The sequence below is a fragment of the Dendropsophus ebraccatus genome, chromosome 14, assembly GCF_027789765.1.
Source record: "Dendropsophus ebraccatus isolate aDenEbr1 chromosome 14, aDenEbr1.pat, whole genome shotgun sequence".
Taxonomy (NCBI): Eukaryota; Metazoa; Chordata; class Amphibia; order Anura; family Hylidae; genus Dendropsophus; species Dendropsophus ebraccatus.
The window spans coordinates 20,771,420-20,792,056 of NC_091467.1; the positions used below are offsets into that span (position 1 = coordinate 20,771,420).

At 45.2% G+C, this 20,637-nt stretch overlaps 1 protein-coding gene across 1 annotated transcript in view; it reads left to right on the forward strand.

Annotated features, from left to right (window-relative positions):
* SKAP1 (src kinase associated phosphoprotein 1) overlaps positions 1 to 20,637 on the forward strand; it is a 265,174-nt gene that overhangs the window by 5,860 nt on the left and 238,677 nt on the right. The window contains exons 3-4 of the mRNA XM_069951830.1: positions 4,539 to 4,644; positions 12,417 to 12,442. Coding sequence (XP_069807931.1) covers positions 4,539 to 4,644; positions 12,417 to 12,442 — 132 coding nt within the window. The remainder of the gene's footprint in view (positions 1 to 4,538; positions 4,645 to 12,416; positions 12,443 to 20,637) is intronic.

A 20,637-nucleotide genomic window follows, 5' to 3' on the forward strand; every position in this document is an offset into this window, starting at 1 on the left:
CTTGGTTATAAGAAAGTTTCCCGCCCGCTGTGGACCAGGTGACTTCCCCCCTCCCTGCCAGCTGCATGTAGTTGTATATCAGTCAGAGGTACCGCTATACAGCCTAACATCATGACGCAGAGCTCGGCTATACCACGGGACGTTGTCATTCTTCTCAGAGGTGACAGGAGGGGAGGGGGAGTGCTTGGTGTGGAGGCAGACATTGGTATTGGGGATGGGGTTACTAGAGGTATCACTTAAGTATCCAACTGTCTGCTCTCTGTATCTAATCTCAGTGTCCTGAGGTGACATTGCAGGTGGTTTTGTTTTGGCTCAAATTGTGCCAAATTTCTAAGTATGTGGAGGACGGCAGGACTGGGACAAAGGGGAGGCAGGGGTACGTGAGGGCTTAGGGCGCCATTGTGTGGGCCAGGGGCTCTGGTATTGGGGTCAGGGGAGAGAGGACATAGCACTGTGTCATGAAGTTTACCGCTTGAAGCGCTGTAACATTTCACTGACCCTCATGCTGGACTCCTGGCTGCCTCTTCAGTGTCCGAACACCAAACTCTCCTGCCAGTGTTTCTTTTGAAGGTACTTCAGTCTCTGGACCAGTCCTCTGACCTGTGCCTGCTCCCACTGCAGATCATTAGGGGTTAACAGCAGGGAACTTTCATGTCTTATCTGCTTCTGCACAGACCTCCAGATGCTTTCTGCTCTGTGAGGAATTTGAAGTGCAGGAGGGGGTCTATATACTACTGGGGGCAGCACACAGGGGGTCTATATACTACTGGGGGCAGCACACAGGGGGTCTATATACTACTGGGGGCAGCACACAGGGGGTCTATATACTACTGGGGGCAGCACACAGGGGGTCTATATACTACTGGGGGCAGCACACAAGAAGGGGCACTTCCATGGCATTACACTGGGTGTGGAGCATTGATTTAGATAACGCTGGGTGGGGTTGGCGCCATTTGCCTTCTCTGCCTAGGGCACCAAAACTCCTTGTCTCATCCCTGGTGGACAGTATTAGGTACTTGACTTCTTTCTTGTGCGTTAACGCATCATTATGCAATATAAGTGCATTGCATGCGATGATGATTGCAGATTCCACCCTATGCATTGCCTAGATCAGTGTCCACTGCTGTGGAACTACAACTCCCATTATGCCCTGACAGCATATATTGATATATCCTCAACAAGTTAGTTTCTCTTGCTGCAGATTACACACGAATTTACCCTAAGAGTCCGTTCACACCTACTGCATCACATTGCAGGAAATCTGCAGATTTTGCTATACATTCTCCTTAAAGGGTCTGCAGAAAATCAACAAATCCACCACTATTGCATATTTTATGTGGACCTATTGAAGTCAACTGCAAAATCTGCAGTGGGCTTCCCCACAGTGCAAAATCTGCAGCTATGCAGCATGTGTGAGCGTATGCAATCTAAGGGTATGTTCACACCTAACAATTTTTTGTTGGTAATAAAAACCACAGCAAAAACTAAAGAGTACAGCATAAAGAGTACGTGTGAACATACCCCTAGGCAAAGAAAATTCACTGCAAAAAATCTACTCTTGGGGCCAGTTTACAATTCATCGGAATCCCGCCTGCCTCAGTTTCCCATAGTGACTATATGTAAGGGCTTGCGTGCCTCTGCTCCTGCCACTCTCCGTGCAAAGAATTGACTTGTCAATTCTTTGTGCAGAGAGCAGCGGGAGCGGAGGCACGCGAGCCCTCACATACAGACACAAAGGGTGCGTTTACACGGAACAATTGTCGTGCGAATTCGCATGATAACGATCGAATTTGAACGATAATCGTACATGTAAATGCAGCGAACGATCAAACGACGAGCGAGAAATCGTTCATTTTGATCTTTCAACAACTTCTGCAATTGTCGATCGTTCGCAAAAAATTCGCAGATCGTTCCGTGTGAACAGTCGTTTGCTGATTTAACCAACGTGTGAGATAGGCTTTAAGCTATCGCAAAACGAATTTTCCGTACGATATATCTTACCGTCTTAACGCTGATCGTTATGAAAAACACATCGTTACTTTGACATCGTTAACCGTACGATCGGGCGAATTATCGTTTCGTGCATTAGCATTAGGCAGGCGGGATTCCGTGGTGGAATTCCGCCGAATTTGCTCAGTTCACATGGGACTGAATTGTTGCAGATTTGTTGTGGATTTTGACTTCCCAGTAAGGCCCCGTTCACACAAAGCAAGAGGGGCGGAATTCCGCAGAGCAATTGTCCGCCACAGAATGCCGGTAGCCTCCGTGTTATAATGACACTGTATGGGAGGCGCGCTGCATCTCTCAGCGCTGAAGAATGAACATGTTGATTCTTCAGTGCTGAGCGATGCGGCGCGCGCCTCCCATAGAGTGTCATTATGACACGGAGGCTAAAGGCATTCTGCGGCGGACAATTCCGCGCCTCTTGCTCTGTGTGAATGGGGCCAAAGGGTGCATTCACACTGAGGAAAATGGGCAGATATTCTGAGCGGAATCCCCGCCACGGACTCCGCTCATAATTTCGTCTGCCTCGGTGTCTCAATTTTGCTCTCCGTGCCTCTCTTCGCTGAAAGAATTGATATGTCAATTCTTTCAGCGCAGAGCCTCGGAGAGTGGAGGCGCCCCATACTTAACATTGAGACACTGAGGCTGGTGCAATTCAGAGTGGAGTCTGTGGCGGGGATTCTGCTCAGAATTTCCATTTCCTCAGTGTGAACGCACCCTTAAATGGAATGTGTCAGCTGCAATTCACCTTGACTGGTGGTGCAGTCTCCCCCCAGCTCAAAAGATCTGCAATTTACCTTCCACACTGCTGACACTGTTAGGGTCCTTTAACACACAAAGAATTCTCTGCCATGGGGGCTGCAAATGATTGCAGCCACCAGCGAGATTGGTGGCTCGTTTGCTATGCCTTTGCACGGCACAAGAAATCTAGCAGATGGGCTGCTTGAACGATCTTTGTATGACTCATGCAGGCCTGGAAACTGACAGCACAGATGTATATATAGGATATGTATATATATCCGTGCTGTCAGTTTCCAGATCACAAGCAGCAATGTATACATACCAGCCACACTGCTCGTGATCCGGCATCTGTCTCTCTGGTCCTCACAGTGGCTGTATCTTTAGGCCATGCCTTCTCCGGAATGATTGACAGCAGGAGGAGGCGGGACCTGAAGATACAGTCGCCGTGCCACAGAAAAGCAGAGCAGAAAATCTGTGGCAAATACACAGGCAGATTATCTGCCCAATCAAGTAAATGTTACAAATGCTCCCTTGTCGGCTGATCGCTCACTTTTGACATGTCAAAAATAATCTTTTATTGATTGCACATCTCCATGGGTAATAAGGAATGATAACAGATGATTAAAGGGGAACTCCAGTGATCCTATAAAAAAATTAAATGCACAAGAAGCATATAGGTGGACTCACCGATTCCCTGTCGATCATTTGACACCTTTCCCACTTGTCTACACTGCTTCTAGCCCTGGAATAAAATTTTTACACATCCCAGTTTTACATCATACTGGGAAAATACATCTTCCAACATGCATTGCACCTCAGAGCCAACTGGCAAGTATCCACCTCATCTTCTAGCATCTGCCACCACTGGCTCAATCTACTTCTGCTTTACAATGTAAACAAAGTATCTATTTATCTCTCTATTTTCTATCTATCCATCCACATACATTAGAAAGATAGAGAGATGAAACAACAGTGTTTTCTTTCCCCTATGCTGCTCAGGAAGCTGTTACTATTTTTTGTTTCATCGCTTCTTGTCCATGTACTCACTTGTGATGTCAGTGATGCTTGAGGTTACAGATGAGGCGTTACCGTTTGACTGGCAACAAAAGATACAGAGATCATGTGACCTGGGTCTCAAAAGGGAGGGGGAGGATAGAGGAATGGGGACGAGGAAGTGAAGATTTTCAGCATCTTTAGGCTATTAGGATGTACTGCAGAGAAATGACCCAATTCATGTAATAGAAACCTATTATGGTGCGTTTACACAGACAGATTTATCTGACAGATTTTGGAAGCCAAAGCCAGGAATGGATTTGAAAAGAGGAGAAATCTCTGTCTTTCCTTTATGACCTGTTCTCTGTTTATAGTCTGTTTCTATACTGACACTGACATTTAAATGGTTTTTGAACCCCATCCGTGGTGGTCTAGTGGCAGGATCACTCCATGGGATTCAATCGCGGATTGGCAATCCTTGCTTCTGATCTGGCTGGGGATCAGCAATGCTATGACAGATCCTTGGCAACCGTTTACTATAGGCTCTACTATTGATCTCAGAGATTAATGCATTACATATGTAGTGTATTGATCTCTATGAGAGATCAGTGCAGTGATCATAGAAGTCCCCCAGGGACCCCCCTTTTCCCATTTTATAAATAAATAAAAATTTCATATTGCCAAAAAATGCTAAATTGCTGATGTTTGGTCACATCAAATCCATGTTAAAACTGTAATTTAAACTGTTACTGCTAGGGCCAGCATTAAGTCAAATATTAAAATATGTTCTTAAATTCCAGAGGCAGAGACTTTTCTAGCCACCTGTCTTAAGCTTGAACCTGTGAGCCCCAAAGCGCGAGAAGTTGGAGAAGAAATACTTGAGGATTTCAAAATACTTCGAAATAGGTAATGCTGCCACTATTTTTGTTAAAGGTGTACTCCGTTGTAAATCTTTTTATTTTAAATCAACTGGTTTCAGAAAGTTATATAGATTGGTAATTTACCTGTAATTTATTAAAAAATCTTGCAGTACTTATCAGCTGCAGTATGTCCTGCAGCTGATAAGTACTGGTGTATTCTTTTCAAGTCTGAGACTGTACTCTCTTCTGACATCTCTGTCCATGTCAGGAACTGTCCAGAGCAGTAGGTAATCCTTATAGAAAACCATTCCTGCTCTCCAGACTGAAAAGAAAACTCCACTTCCTGCATGACATACAGCAGCTGATAAGTATTGAAAGACTTGAGATTTTAAAATAGAAGTAAATTACAACTCTATATAACTTTCTGAAACCAGTTTATTTGAAAGAAAAAGATTTTTGCCGGAGTTCCCCTTTAAAGCTTAGAGCTATGAAGCAGTGTGAAAAAGGCTTGGTGTAAACTACATAGAAACGTACAAATGTAGCAGATTTTCATTCTGGTCATCATTAAAGGGGTATTCCACTAAGATAAAATACATGTTAAATCATCCCCCCCTCCTGGAAATTAACAGTTCATTACATACATCCCATTACCTTTCATGTCTCCTTCCCCTGGTTCTGAGCCTGCGGCCTCCTACTGAAGACACAAAGCGATGTGTGAGCTGTTCTCCCTGTCCCTCCCACCTCCCCCTCCCTTCCGGCTCATGTAAACAGTGTCCCTGTCTGGCTGTTTCTGCACTTTGAGGCCCAAAGGGTTAATCACAGTAAGATCACAGTAATCACCTTAGATTAAAGGGGTACTCCGGCGGGGGGGCTATTTTGGGATCTGGCCAGAGAGGAACAGGCTGAGGGAAACTACGTCCACTCACCTCCCCGGCTCCAGTGACGGGTCCCGTATCGCGGCGCTCTGCTCCCCGGTGTCCTGTTGCTTCCTGGTGTCTGCCGTGGGTTTGAGACGTGACGTCTCAAGCCTGCTCAGCCAGTCAGTGACAAAGGCGGGATCCGTTTCAAGTCCGCTCATATACCGCCTCTGTCACTGACTGGCTGAGCGGGCTTGAGACGTCATGTCTCAAGCCCGCGTCAGACACCAGGAAGCGGCCGGACATCTTGAGGAGGGGGAGGATTCAACATGTATTTTACCTCAGTAGCATACTCCTTAAAGCAACTCTGTACCCACAATCTGCCCCCAAACCGCTTTTACCGTTAGACAGCTGCTTTTAATCCAAGATCTGTCCTGTGGTCCGTTTGGCAGGTGATGCAGTTATTGTCCTATAAAACAACTTTTAAACTTGCAGTCCTGTGTCAAATTGGCGTGGCCTACAGTGTCTGTGCTTTAGACCTGCAACTCCTCTCCGTCCCTCCTCCCCGCCCTTCTTATCATTAGTAACGCCCCTGGGCAGGATTCCTCCTAATATTCACTTGTCTGAACATTACACATGCGCCTTAATGAGCCACTACATGTGCAGTGTTCAGACAAGTGATAATTAGGAGAAATCCTGCCCAGGGGCGTTCCTGATAAGAAGGGCGGGGGGGGGGGGGGGGGGCGCAGAGGGCCTAGGGCACAGACACTCTAGACCACACCACAAAGCCCACAAAGGACTGCAAGTTTAAAAGTTGTTTTTTAGGACAATAACTGCATCACCTGCTGAACGGACCGCAGGACGGTTCTTGGATTAAAAGCAGCTTTCCGAAGGCACAAGTTGTTGGGGGGGGGGGGGAGTTGTGGGTACAGAGTTGCTTTAAATCTGTTGGACAAATTTGGCAATATGCCTACCATGCAAGTTGTAAAGCCTTGCGTTGGTCATCTATAAAGTTCCCTTAAGGTATGTCACATCACTATTCAATGCTGTGCTGTGTCCGGTAATCTGCTCTAAGATATTGGGGGCTGCTTACCGAGTACCAAAAAGTCAAAAAACAATCTCCAATGTACGACCGCCAGGTGGCGTCACTGGTGCGCGTTTCCCGAGGCAGGGTCGGAACGTGGCACCACTGCGGCTGGCCATGGCTCACATATCCAAGTGCGACTATGTGGGGTGGACCGAGGCTGCTGGAATCTCTGCGCTGGTGGGTGACAGGATATCTGATCTGGTGCCTGGTACAGGGGTGGATGGACAATACATATCACCTATGCGGTGGGGCCCACTAGGCTGAGGCTCAGAGTCTGGAGGCCCCCTCTGATGGCCTGGGCCCCTGTGCAGCTGAACAGACTGCACAAGTGATATGTCCGCCACGGTGTTATAGATTATCCAGTTGCATATTTAATAAAGTGGATAGGTAAAGGAACGTGGGTCTATACAGGTTTATATAACCAGCTTTACCCTGTCGCTCAACAATGCATCTTTTGTCAGTACTAAGCCAGTTGACATTTTGTGGTGTTTGTGGTGTAGATTCCAGGAAGTTAAATGAGGTGTGTATCACCGGCTCAGCATCTTACATTTTTAAAAGAGGCTTTTTAACACATAGTAACTTCATTAGCATAGCTGTTTGTAACCGTAAATGCTTATGTATATCGAGTATGAGCAAGGGGAATTGTGCAACGCATACAGAGGACCCCTCAGATCCCCTGACATATGTTTTAGGAAATATTTTTATTCCTCAACACATTGCAATTGTGTAGCATCTTTTCTTATAACTCTGGTATGTTATCCCTCTCTTATTAGGGTATGTTCACACTGAGGAATAGGCGAGTATTCAGTGAGGAATTGAAGAGGAAAGTTTTCTGCTTGAAATTCCTCACCTAGGATATATACGTGCAGATTTTCAGACGTAATGCATGCGGAACCCGCCCGAAATTCCGCCTGTAAAAAATGAACATTGTGAATGTACATTGGCTTTAATGGGCTTTCCGCTTCTTTGTTCACACTGCAGAATTTCCTTGCTGAAAATTCCGTCGCAGATCTGCTTTCCGCCTGGAGAATTGACATGTCTTTAGGCGGATTCTGCTAGAGGAATCCTATAGAAGTCAATAGGGCTTGAATAGTGCCAGAGCTGAATAGGTGAGGAATTTTAAGCAGAAAACTTTCCCTGAATACTTGCCTATTCCTTAGTCTAAACCGGACGCATTCTGTGTTTTGCCAAAAGAACTGACATGTCAATTCTTTTGGCGGGCGGCGGAATTCGGCCGCCCATAGAATTGACTCTATTAGATGGGCTGTGAGTGGGTACAAGTGGCGGAATCCGATGGAACTTACCCGCGCAGATTCCGTAGTGTGAACCCACCCTTATTCATCTCTGGCAGAATTCAAGTCCCATTGACTTCTATCGGATTCCTCTAGCAGAATCCGCCCAAAGAATTGACAAGTCAATTCTTCAAGCGGAAAGCGGATCTGCAGAGGAATTTTCAGCACCGAAATTCCGCAGTGTGAACGAAGAAGCGGAAAGCCCATTAAAGCCAATGTACATTCACAATGTTTATTTTTGAACGGGCAGAATTACGGGCGGATTCTGCGTGCATTTTGACGCAGAATCCACCTGAATTTCCTCAGTGTGAACATACCCTTACTCTTGAAAATGTATAAATAAATTGAATGGCGGTTACTGTTTCTCTTGTCGTAGATTTATCTGGCAAATTTTTGAAGAGATCAGGTCATAAAGGAGAGACTGAGATTTCTCCTCTTTTAAAATCCATTCTTGACTTTGGCTTCACAAGTCCGTCAGATAAATTTCTCTGTGTGAACTCACCATTGGGTTGTGGGGACACACCCTAATTATCAAGAGAAATGGTAATCCTCAGTTGTCAATTCATTCATATGTTTTTAAGAGGAATAGAAACATAGAAGATTGTTGGCAGAAAAAAAATACCTGGTTCATTTAGTCCCCCTTTTAGGCTGGATTAACACATCCGCGATTTTGCAGGCCTTATCGACAGTGAAGGCATGTAATGATGTAATGGATTGGTTCTCCACCCTGCATGATGTATCAATACCGTGTTTCTTCGAAAATAAGACATAGTGCCTCTTTGGGAGCAAAAAATAATATTAGACACTATGTCTTATTTTCGGGGGGGATGTCTTATTACCCCCCCCCCCCCCCCCCAGCTCTGCCCCCGGCTCTCCCCCCGACTCAGCCCTCTGGCTCACTCGCCAACCGAGAAGAGGACCCAGGAGTGTGCGTCAGGGACATACGACGGAGCGTATGACATGCCGCGGGCCAGCGGCGGTGTTGATGGTACATGAGGGGATTAGGTTAGTAGCGGGGGGTGGAGGCGGGGCACGGCCTTACTTTCAGGGGGTGACTTTTTTTTTTTTTTGGAGGGGGGGGGGATATCTTATTTTTTTTCTAGGGGAAACGTGTTATCATGCCAGCAGCGAGGAAAATGTTTGAATATCCACAGTACTGAAATGACAGAGCTGCGGAGATTCAAACATTTTCCTTACTGCCTGCATGATACATCATGTCTGGTGGAGAACCAATCCATTATATGCCTTCACTGTCCGTCAGGTCCGCAAAATTGCGGACGTGGGAATGCAGTGTTGGGGGGAGATTTATCAAACATGGTGTAAAGTGAAACTGGCTCCGTTGCCCCTAGCAACCAATCAGATTCCACCTTTCATTCCTCACAGACTCTTTGGAAAATGAAAGGTGGAATCTGATTGGTTGCTAGGGGCAACTGGGCCAGTTTCACTTTACACCATGTTTGATAAATCTCTCTCTTAGTTTTTCCTTTCTTATTTACTTACTACATCTACTGGAAGTTTGATCAAAGCTGCCGGCCATTTTCCCATTGACGTCAGTGGAGTGCATCAGTTTGTTGAAAATGAGGCTGTATGTTAAAGGGGTAGTGCGGCGCTAAACACATATTCACAAAATAACACACATTACAAAGTTATACAACTTTGTAATGTATTTTATGTACAGTATGTGAATGGCCCCCTTCCCTGTGTTTCCCCCTACCCCTGCTAGACCCGGAAGTGTGGTGCATTATACTCACCGCATCTCGTGTCGACCCCCGTCCGCCATCTTGGGACAATGACTTAGTCCATCTGTCCCTCATTCCGGCCCCCCTCTGAGTTATGCTCAGCCAATTGCGGCTGAGCTGCTGATAACGTGGCAGAGGGGGGCCGGCATGAGGGACGGATGGAGCGGTTTGGCCGGCCTCCCGAAGACTACGTCATTGTCCCAAGATAGCAGACGGGGGTCGACACGAGATGCAGTGAGTATAATGCACCACACTTCCGGGTCTAGCGTGGGTGGGGGGAAACACGGGGAAGGGGGCCATTCACTAACATAACATACATTACAAAGTTGTATAACTGTAATGTGTGTTGTTTTGTCAATAATTGTTTAGCGCCGCATTACCCCTTTAACATACAGTAAAAATTGCGGTTGCATTGTTTTTTTGTTTTTTTTTTAGGATACAAACCCACACACCGTATACGTAACAAATATGCAGCAGATTTGATGGTGCAGATTTGATGCTGTGTTCAGTTATTTAGATCTAATCTGCTGCGTATCGCAGCAGTAAATACGCTGCGTATACTGTGTGTGGGTTCATACCCTTATGGTATAAATATATTTCCATTGTCAATGGGTGTTTCATCGGTGCTCACACTGTCAGACTGTGGGGACACACCCTATATAGTGTAATACCCAGCTGTCAATTCATTCATACATTTCCAAGGGGAATAACTGATTAACACGCAACATAGAGTATTTACTATAACCGAGAGAGCTGACCGGTCCTCTTAAATTTGTTTGTAGGCATAAAGGTACATTTGGATGGTGCTGAATTGTGAATATTGATATAGTAACTTTGTATATCCTCCGGTAGAAAGTTCAGCATATAATGTAAACTTGGCAGTAGTTGCATTAAGCTTCCTGTTCTATTCTTACTAGGGTAGCTCACTGGTTATGCAGTATGACCTGCTTATGTCTGGAGTCATGTCTTTTGTCAGCAGTGTTATGTAAGGCTGAGTTCACATGGAGTAAAAACTGGTGGAATTCTGTGCCCGGAATCCCGCCAGCCTCCATGTCATACTAGCAGTCTATGGGAGGCTTGCGCGCCTCCTCTCTCTCTCTCCATCTCTCCGCTCGGAAAATTTGCCATATCCATTCTTCGGCTCGGAGAGAGGAGGAGCACAAGCCCTCCCATAGACTGCCAGTATGACATGGAGGCTGGCGGGATTTTTACTCCGCCAGTTTTACTCTGTGTGAACTGGCCCTAACTGCGCACTGAATTAATGGGGATTCACTTAGGCTTCCAGCTTATTTAGTAATTTCAGGCCCCCTTCATTTACAGCACATCATCCGTCTCAGTTGTTTTTATCAGAAACTGATGACAAAAATGCATCAGTTGTCAACAGTTTCTTTTTTTCAGAGAACCCATCAGTTCTTTGAGATAACAAAAGGGGGAACACAGCAAGACAAGTTCTGTCCAGCGTCCACTTGGAAGTACCAGATATTTAGGACTGTCCCATTTCAATGAATCTTTTATAAAGGTCTGTTTCCCTACGGCGATTTGGTACTGAGCAAAAAATTTTTCGCTGGACAACCCCTTTAATGTAAGGCCATCAATCAGTAAGATTCACAGACAGAGAGAGGACCCACTGATCATCTATTTTTAACCACCAAACCGTTCTGCAAAAAAGTAGGACTGGCACTCTTACAGTCCATTTTTGCAGAACGGAAGCTCCAATAGACGTCAATGGGTCAGTTTTTAACACGTGACACACAGATGCACCACCCGTGTGCGGTCTGTTTTTAACTGAAGTTTTTGGCTAGCAAGCCCTAGACATGCTTCTCTCTGTGGCCTTTTATTACCCTCCTATCTGTTTTTGCTGATCCACAAAAACTGATTTAAAGTGAATGTGTGGATGAGGCTTAAGAAATCTTTTTGCGGTGTTTGTATAGCTCTAACATTCAGCTGTGTTATATAACCACTCTCAAGCAAATTCCCTTATGACCACGATCATTATCCGCAGCATTGTGTGAACATAGGGGGAGATTTATCAAACATGGTGTAAAGTGAAACTGGCTCAGTTGCCCCTAGCAACCAATCAGATTCCACCTTTCATTTTCCAAAGAGTCTGTGAGGAATGAAAGGTGGAATCTGATTGGTTGCTAGGGGCAACTGAGCCAGTTTCACTTTACATCACGTTTGATAAATCTCCCCCATAGTCTGTATCAGTATTAGAGATGAATGAACTTTAAAGGGGAACTATCAGCTATCAGCAACTATATGCTGATAGCCCCTATACCGGCGGGGATGCTGAGGAGGAACATGTGTGTCTTACCTTCCTCCTCGGGGCCGATCCTGCGCTGTGTCATCCGGCCCGCCCCCTCCATTGATTATTATTAGAAGGGGCGGCCCTGATGATGATGCAGCAGTGCTCCTAATGGTGCTCCGGAGCAGAGTTTGCCCCGACTAACAGTGCAGGGCCGTTGTCGAGGAGGAAGGTAACACACATACCTTCCTCCTCAGCGTCCCCGGCTATAGGGGCTATCGGCAGGTTAGATTAGTCTTACTTGCTGATAATTCCCCTTTAATGTATAAATTGCTAAATCCAATTCTCTATTTGGTGTGACTTTCCAGGGGATCCTAGCACTTATAAAGCGGAACTAATACACCTTTCGGTTTGCAAATCTCTAATCACTGTGCTATTAGAACATAATAAAGTACAGTAGTTTAGATTAGTCCACCAAAGCACATTTTGCCTCTGGTCAGTTGTTCCCTTTTGTCCACACAGTAGCCCTCCATGTATGTCTGAATTAATAATAATTATGTATCTTAAAAGCTTATTGTTGCTTTGTTTCACTTTTTAGGTACTCCTTGGACTTTCAACAGATAGGTGAGTAGATTGTACATTATACACGTTTTCTGTTATTTATTTGTTGTTTCTGTACTTTATTAGGATACCTGCTCCTTTCAGCCCCGTGCTAGGCAGTGTGTATATTCCCCCAGATTCTCTGAGGCTGCTGTTATGTAGGAGACGCTCTCCTCCTTCATGTTGCGCTTCATATCTGGTTATAGTGGCTTTTGTGCCCTGCAGCTCCACCATCATAAATCTTAAATGCTCTTCAAGTGAATGTATAACTGTTCCTCACCCTCCTCCTCCTCTTCCCAAATATCTAATGATATCAGACCCATACTCCTACACGTACTGTGGGAACACCTCATTCTTTTTTACAAGTAAAATGAGATGTAATTTACTGCCGTTGTACTCCTTCTTTTTTTTTTTTAGCAAGTATTCTCTAGACACCCTGAATAAATGTAGATCCTTTCTATGATTTTAAAGGTTTTATATGTTGACATTAATAGGACTAAAGTAAGGGCTAGCAGTTTGCCAAAGGAGGTTGTGCTATGATATAATTCTCAACAGCTAATACCGTCAATGTTGGTTTAAAACTTGGTTTAAGAGCATTGCTTTGGTTTAAGAGCTCCCTGTACTGGGTGGGAGTGGGGGAGGGGCATTATCTGCATAGCGGGGTCTACAGCACTGTACTCTGACCAAGGATGTCTCCCTCACCTTTCAAATCATAGCAGATCCACTTCAGGCTGGGTGTTGCATTAGGGGACAGGACTGTGGAGATAATCTCTTCATAGCTGTAACAACTCTGCCCTTCTCATTCCTTTATGCTCCCTGCAGTCTCTGTCAGTCCTTTGGTTTCCCATCCTCTTCATTCCTTCTATACTGTGCCTGCACTCACTCAATCTATACACACTGCTGCTATAATAGGCCTGCACTTACACTCAGCTATACGCACTGCTGCTATAATGTTCCTGCACTTACACTCAGCCATTCACACTGCTGTATAGAGAGGTTTCTGTCACTGTCCTCCTGCACAGCTCTGTGATTCTCTCTTCCTGATTGGTCCATGCTGAACATACACCTCTTCCCCATTGCTGTCATGTGACCACATAGACCTCTGACAGCAGCCCTGCTTCTCTATTATTGCCTGTTGTACTACACTACTGCATTAGGGGAACTGCAGTTCCATCCTGTAACTACAATCTGCAGAAGTTTTTTCATTCTTATGCAGTTACTATATATTATACACCACATGCTGCTTGCTATACTCTACAGTAACTTATAACATGACATATCTGGATTTCAGAATTAAAAATCATTCTTTTTGGGGCGTGGAACCTATTGTCTGAATTTCAATGATTCCTTATGGGAAAATGTGCTTTGGTTTAAGAGTGATTTTGGTTTACAAGCGCGGTCCCGGAATGAATTATGCTCGTAATCCAAGGCACTATATATATATATATATATATATATATATATATATATATATATATATATATATAGATACAGTATGCTCCTGCCATTGGGGGTTAACTTACACACTCGCAGTGGGACGTCTCATAGAAAAAACAAGGCAATGGATCCGCAGTGAATTTCGTTGCGAATTTGCAGCGTGAAATCCGCTGCGGATCCGTTACGTGTGAAGCTACCCTTAAGTGGCGAAATGATAAGTGAAAAAAAAAATTCCTCAGCCACACAACATCTTTAGACTTGCGTAGCTGGGATATAGGTATATTCAGACATCACAAAATGTTTTTGCTTTTTTTTAATTTTTTACGTGCCTATTTTTAAGCAAGAATGAATACACCAGCCCTTACAATGCAGGATTGTAATTGAAGAGAATTAAATTCTTTTAGGTGTACATTATCCTTGGAAGTTCCTTTGCTTTAACTGCGATATCTAGTTTTTTCATTGCACGTCTCTTCGTGATTGCCTCGACAATCAATAGCCACAAAAGCTCCTGTACCGTGAGCCACATCTGACAGAACTGTAATTGCTCCATCTAATCATTTGTTACTTCTGAAAATGAATTACAACATGCTGATTTTCTGCTCTCTCCTTTGGTTATGTGGCACTTGAGCCCAAACTATCCGTGTGGCTGCTCCGGAGATCCCTGTAGAATTGCGTTATCACATTTTCATACAGGCCTTGCAGCAGTCTGGCTTTCCAAATTGCATTAAAACCTTTGTTTAGGTGCCATTACCAGATGAACCTAACATCTGGCTTCATTCTACAGAATACAACAGACAGATGTTTCCGAGCTGCGAACAAAAAAAAACAGACGCAAAAGTAGTTTTAATTAGAACACTGCTACCTTACCAACAATACACTTCTTTTTTTTTGTATAGAATTTGTAAAGATGAGTTTCAATACATCAAGTCAGGTATAAGACTTCCCATCTGTATAATGGATTACGCCGTCCTGCCGGACTGTATTGGGTTTTGTTGCGCCCGTGAAATTAACAATGCGCCGAATAATTTTGTCCGAAAAACATCTTTATTTGAAGCTCCGTACAGAAGCAGGTGAACAATTATAAGATTAGCTCATTTATTCAGCAAATGTGACCATTTCCCGTTTCCCTGAATGAATTGACCGTCTTGTGTTTTGACAGTGACAGATTTTAGACTGAAATAAAGTCTCCTTATGAACGTCTCCATAAAATATAAATATGTAATATGGAGTGCGTTTGTTTGTTGTTCGTAGAGAGGAATACTTGCAGTGGAGACATTTTGGTGGGCAGATGTATGTTAATCATTGCGTGCTGTTTCCAAGCTTGAGATTTAAAAGGGGTTTTTCCGGGAGTTGGAAAATCCCAAACTCGCTATAAAATCTTGAATTATGTAGAGATAAACTTAATTGACGTTTTTTGTTTTCTGACATCTGATATGTATGGTTTATGCTTCTGTATATCCTTGGAGCGTTTCAGTAGTTCTCTCAACTACAGTGGTACCTTGGTTTAAGAGTAAGTCAGCTACACACACTGCTGCTATAATGTGCCTGCACTTACACTCAGCTATACACACTGCTCCTATAATGTGCCTGTACTTACACTCAGCCATTCACAGGCTGTACAGAAAAGTTTCTTCCACTGTCCTCCTGCACAGCTCAGTGATTCTCATTTCCTGATTGTTTCATGCTGAACACACGCCCCTTTCCCATTGCTGTCATGTGACCACACAGACCTCTAACAGCAGCCCTGCTTCTCTTTTCTAGCCTGTTGTACTACACTACTGCATTATAGGGATCTACAGCTTCATCCTGTATCTACAAACTGCTGCTGTTTTTTCATTCTTATGCACTTACTATACATTATACTCCAAATGCTGATTGCTATACTCTACGGTAACTTATAATATGACTTATCCAGCTTTCTAAATGTTTGTTTGTTTGTTTCATTTGTTTTACCTGCTATTGAGGATAAAAAAATCATTATTTTTGGGGTGTGGAACCAATTGTCTGCATTTCAATGATCTCTTGTGGCAAAATTTGCTTTGGTTTAAGAGTGGATTTGGATTACAAGCACGGTCCCGAAACAAATTATGCTCTTAATCCAAGGCACCACTTCTCCGGTTTATATATAGCACCTCCCAATGACGACGTGTACATAGGCAGTGAGAGCAGCACTTGAGCTTGACATGTACGTGATGTCATTATTGACGCGCTGTCCATTATGAGGGTAAACCAGCAGGGGATAGATCAATGAACAATTTACGGCACAAAAATGTGGTCCTATTTATCTGTGTTAAAAGCACAAAGAAGCCTTCATTACAATTTGGAATTAGTTCTATGTAATCGGGTACAAATGGTTGTAAAGGGCATTTGGGGGAGGAGAGTTTAAAAATTCTATTTTTATAATATATATATATATCTGCTTCTCACCTTAAAAAAACAAACAAAAAATTCCTCGAAATCTGAACTCTTTTTAAAGCCCGAAATCATAGGCCCTGGGCTGTTACACATGCTTCGGGTCCAGTTTAGAAGGGGAGGACGCGGAACAGTACAAAAAATATATTATTACTGCATTGTGTAGTTACTGGGTTAAAGGTCCCCATACACCTTAAACGTTTGTTGGCTGTTAGTATAAGGTTTATGGGGCTCAACCAACTGTCCACTGACAGATGATGTCTGTTGAGATGGGTGTGGTACTCGGCCAGTAGTTGAGCTAACCGTGAGGCCAATTCTGTGTTGTACGGCTAGGGATGTTAGTTGTCGTGACACCAGTGCTAGTCTAGAACACAGGTGTGATGTTGGTACGTGTTTTGTATATGGCAGGTAGTGTCCCCAAATGGTTGGTAACCTGCTGGGTTGTTGTTGGTCCCTTGGGCTCTTGTCACGGTAGTCCTGAGGGGCAACTGACCCACCCCGACTGTCGGTACAGGGGCGTAGCTAAAGGCTGATGGGCCCTGGTGCAAAATGTCCCCCCATGGCCCCCCCATCTCACCCGATCAGGCAAAGTCATGTCTAACGTTATATCCAATTACTCTAATGTGCCACCATGTTCTAATGCACTGTTACTGCCTCCACCTCATGTACTGCACTACTGCCCCCTATAATTAATGGACTGTACTGTGTCATTGTCTAATCATTGTATTCCAATCTTTGACTCTCCAGCTGAAAAACTACAACTCTCATCATAAACTGCCAGTTGGAAACGATGGGGGTTGTAGTGCTGCAACCTGAAGAGCCACATGCTGCAAAACTACAACTCCCATAATAAAGTGTCAGCAGGGCACGATGAAGTTTGAACTTCTGCAACATGGAGAAGTCACCTGATATCACCTGCAGTCCTATGTAACACCACAGATAACAGTGATATCCCTCTGAGTACAGATAATGTAGTAGTCACCTGCAGTCATATGTAACAGCACAGATAACACAGTGATATCTCTGAGTACAGATAATGTAGTAGCTGTCACCTCGGGGCACCCCTACTAAATGATGTTCTACAAAATAAGAAAAGTGTCATACAGGGACCAGGGGCGGATTAACTTTACCATAGGCCCCGGGCTGTTCACCAAGCCTGGGCCCCCCACCCCACTGTAACTATGGCAGCACTAGCCTGGCGTTTATAGTACAGGACAGATAATGTCATGATGTCCTGATTTGTGCAAAATTGTCATAAAAAAACAGTGATTTTTTTTGCAAATCATGGCGGAAGTGTAGCCAGGAGACAGTACACCACTGAAAGTATAAGTCTTTTTGGGTGGTCATGGGCCCCCCAGGAGCTCAGGGCCCCGGGCTGCCGCCCGAAACGCCCCTATTATAATCCACTACTGACAATGACTCACAGGTGACGTCTTCTTTGATCTGAGGTGTCACTTTCCCTTTTCCTCTCCATCCGGCCCAGACCTCCATGATGATTCCTTCCAGATACGTTTCATCTTTTCAGAACCTGCGAGACAATTTAGGCTCCGCACATTTCTAGCAATTTCCTTTCCTTTCTCCCTCCTGTAGGCTCCCATAGTAACTGCGCTGTTTGGTGTTATGTGCAGTAAAGCGAGTAGGAATGTGGGATGCCCCCTGTATGTAGGATCCCCTGCTGTGCCCCCTGTATGTAGGATCCCCTGCTGTGCCCCCATGAGCTAATAATGCCCCCAGAGGTGCCCCCATGAGCTAATAATGCCCCCAGAGGTGCCCGCATGAGCTAATAATGCCCCCAGAGGTGCCCCATGAGCTAATAATGCCCCCAGAGGTGCCCCCATGAACTAATAATGCCCCCAGAGGTGCCCCCTTTAGCTAATAATGCCCCCAGAGGTGCCCCCTTTAGCTAATAATGCCCCCAGAGGTGCCCCCATATACTAATAATGCCCCCAGAGGTGCCCCCATATACTAATAATGCCCCCAGAGGTGCCCTCATGAACTAATAATGCCCCCATATACTAATAATGCCCCCAGAGGTGCCCCATATACTAATAATGCCCCCAGAGGTGGCCCTCATGAACTAATAATGCCCCCAGAGGTGCCCCCATATACTAATAATGCCCCCAGAGGTGCCCCCATATACTAATAATGCCCCCAGAGGTGGCCCCCAGGAACTAATAATGCCCCCAGAGGTGCCACCATGAACTAATAATGCCCCCAAAGGTTCCCCCATGAGCTAATAATGCCCCCAGAGGTGCCCCCATATACTAATTATGCCCCCAGAGGTGCCCCCAATGAACTAATAATGCCCCCAGAGGTTCCCCCATGAGCTAATAATGCCCCCAGAGGTGCCCCCATATACTAATAATGCCCCCAGAGGTGCCCCCAATGAACTAATAATGCCCCCATATACTAATAATGCCACCAGAGGTGCCCCCATATACTAATAATGCCACCAGAGGTGCCCCCATATACTAATAATGCCCCCAGAGGTGCCCCCATATACTAATAATGCCCCCTGCTCTGCCCCTAAAAACATCCTACTCACCTAATCCGCGCTGTGTGGCTGCAGGCAGCAGCTCTTCCTCCTCTTCAGGCTCAATCTTGCGAGCCGCAGGGACGGGACTTCCGGCAGGCGTGATGATGTGACATGATCACGCCTGCCGGAGAGGTCACGTCCCGGCCTCCCATAGGCCGCTGAAGTGTTGGCAGCCTATGGGAGGGAATACAGGAGCAGGACACTGACAGGTCCTGCTCCTGTATTCTGATCGCTTTAATGTTCTGCCCGCTCACTGTGCGGGCGGAACATCAAAGCGATTTCTGCATCCCGAGAAGCTGCGCGGCCGCAGCTTCTCGGGATGCTCAGAGACAAGTGGCAAGGGGGGCCGTGCGGGCCCCACTAGCGTAGGGGCCTGGTCGCCATGGCGACCGCTGCGACCCCTATAGCTACACCACTGGGTACAGCCACCTACAGAAAGGAGAAAATTAACCCAAGGTGTGCAGTGTTGTGTGTAGAGGTGCCGGTGCGAATGGAAGATAAAAGTCCCTGTCGTATAAAAAATAAAACAGCTTTACTGTAAGGCTTCTTAGTATAACAGTACACGTTTCACAAAACTAACTCTTTAAGTGGTCTCCTCCCACCACGGGTGTTGCTAGTGTGTACACCCTTCATAAAAGCCTGTACTCTAAGTAAAAGTGATGTAGTCGTACCTAAGTTTTATCACTAGATGTCGCTAGTATGTATATTGTATGTTTAAGTATTGCACAGCTGTATTACTTAAGGGGTTATTGTTTGTGATTTGTGCACCAATGAGAGCACTTTCCTCTTCTCTACCTATCTCTTTTCTCCTTCTTTCTTTGCACTCTTTTCTCACCCACTCACAGCAGGTATTACATACCCTGTAGAAGGTAGTCACATGGGGAGAGGAAGTGTTAGGGAGTCTTAGTCTGGTTCCTGTAAAGAGAAGATGAAAGCCAGAACGGTCTCCACAGCAGTCACGTTGGGCCTTGGCTCATGTCAGGTCCCCTGTTAGAGGACAAGTCCAGTGTAGTCTAGTCCACAGACGTACATGGGAACTGAGATCTTTTTCTTCTTGAATGCATCGCTTCCACACACCATGCAGTGCTAAACATTCTTAGAGAGGACAAGTCAGGGATCATCCCAGCCCATGCCGTGAACAAGTCTAAAGGTGCAGGACAGTATCCTGAAGAAAGAGGATCTGATCTGGATAGAGCAAAGTTTCTAGAAGCCTACGTACTCTATGTAATCTCGCAGTGCGAGTGTAACCAGGAAACCTTGGCCACTCTGCTCAGCCCAGGTAACCTGGTCTGGGGATTGTCACCCTCTAGGACGGATTGCCCGACCCTGGTGGGCAATAGGTGGTTCAAAGATGAAGGTCAAAACACGGGCACAAGTATGCTCTCTACTTAAGTATTCTAATTATTCTCCTTCTAAAGTTCCGACAGAGCACAGTACTACATTGGGTTAGGACTCTCTCGACATCCTCCTCTCTACTCTTCTGCACTTACTCTACTTCTCAGCACGCAACCAAGCCAGCATGGCTATTCTTCCTTTCAAGCTCTCAGCATAGATCCTGTCACTACAGTCTAGAGTCTACTGTCAAGTCAGAAATCAATTGTATATCACTGTATTTCTACATTAAAAGGGTTCATTTATGGTACCTGTGATTATTACCTGAGCACCGACACAGTAATAGCACCTTCCTTGGGTCATCTCCCCTTTCTGTGGGTGGCAGTACCGATAGTCCAGGTGGGTTACAACTGCACTACGGACCACCGTGATAAGCAGCCAAGGGACCCTCTCACAGCCCGGCAGGTCAGCTACCACAGGGGAAAGGGTATAGCCAGCCTCA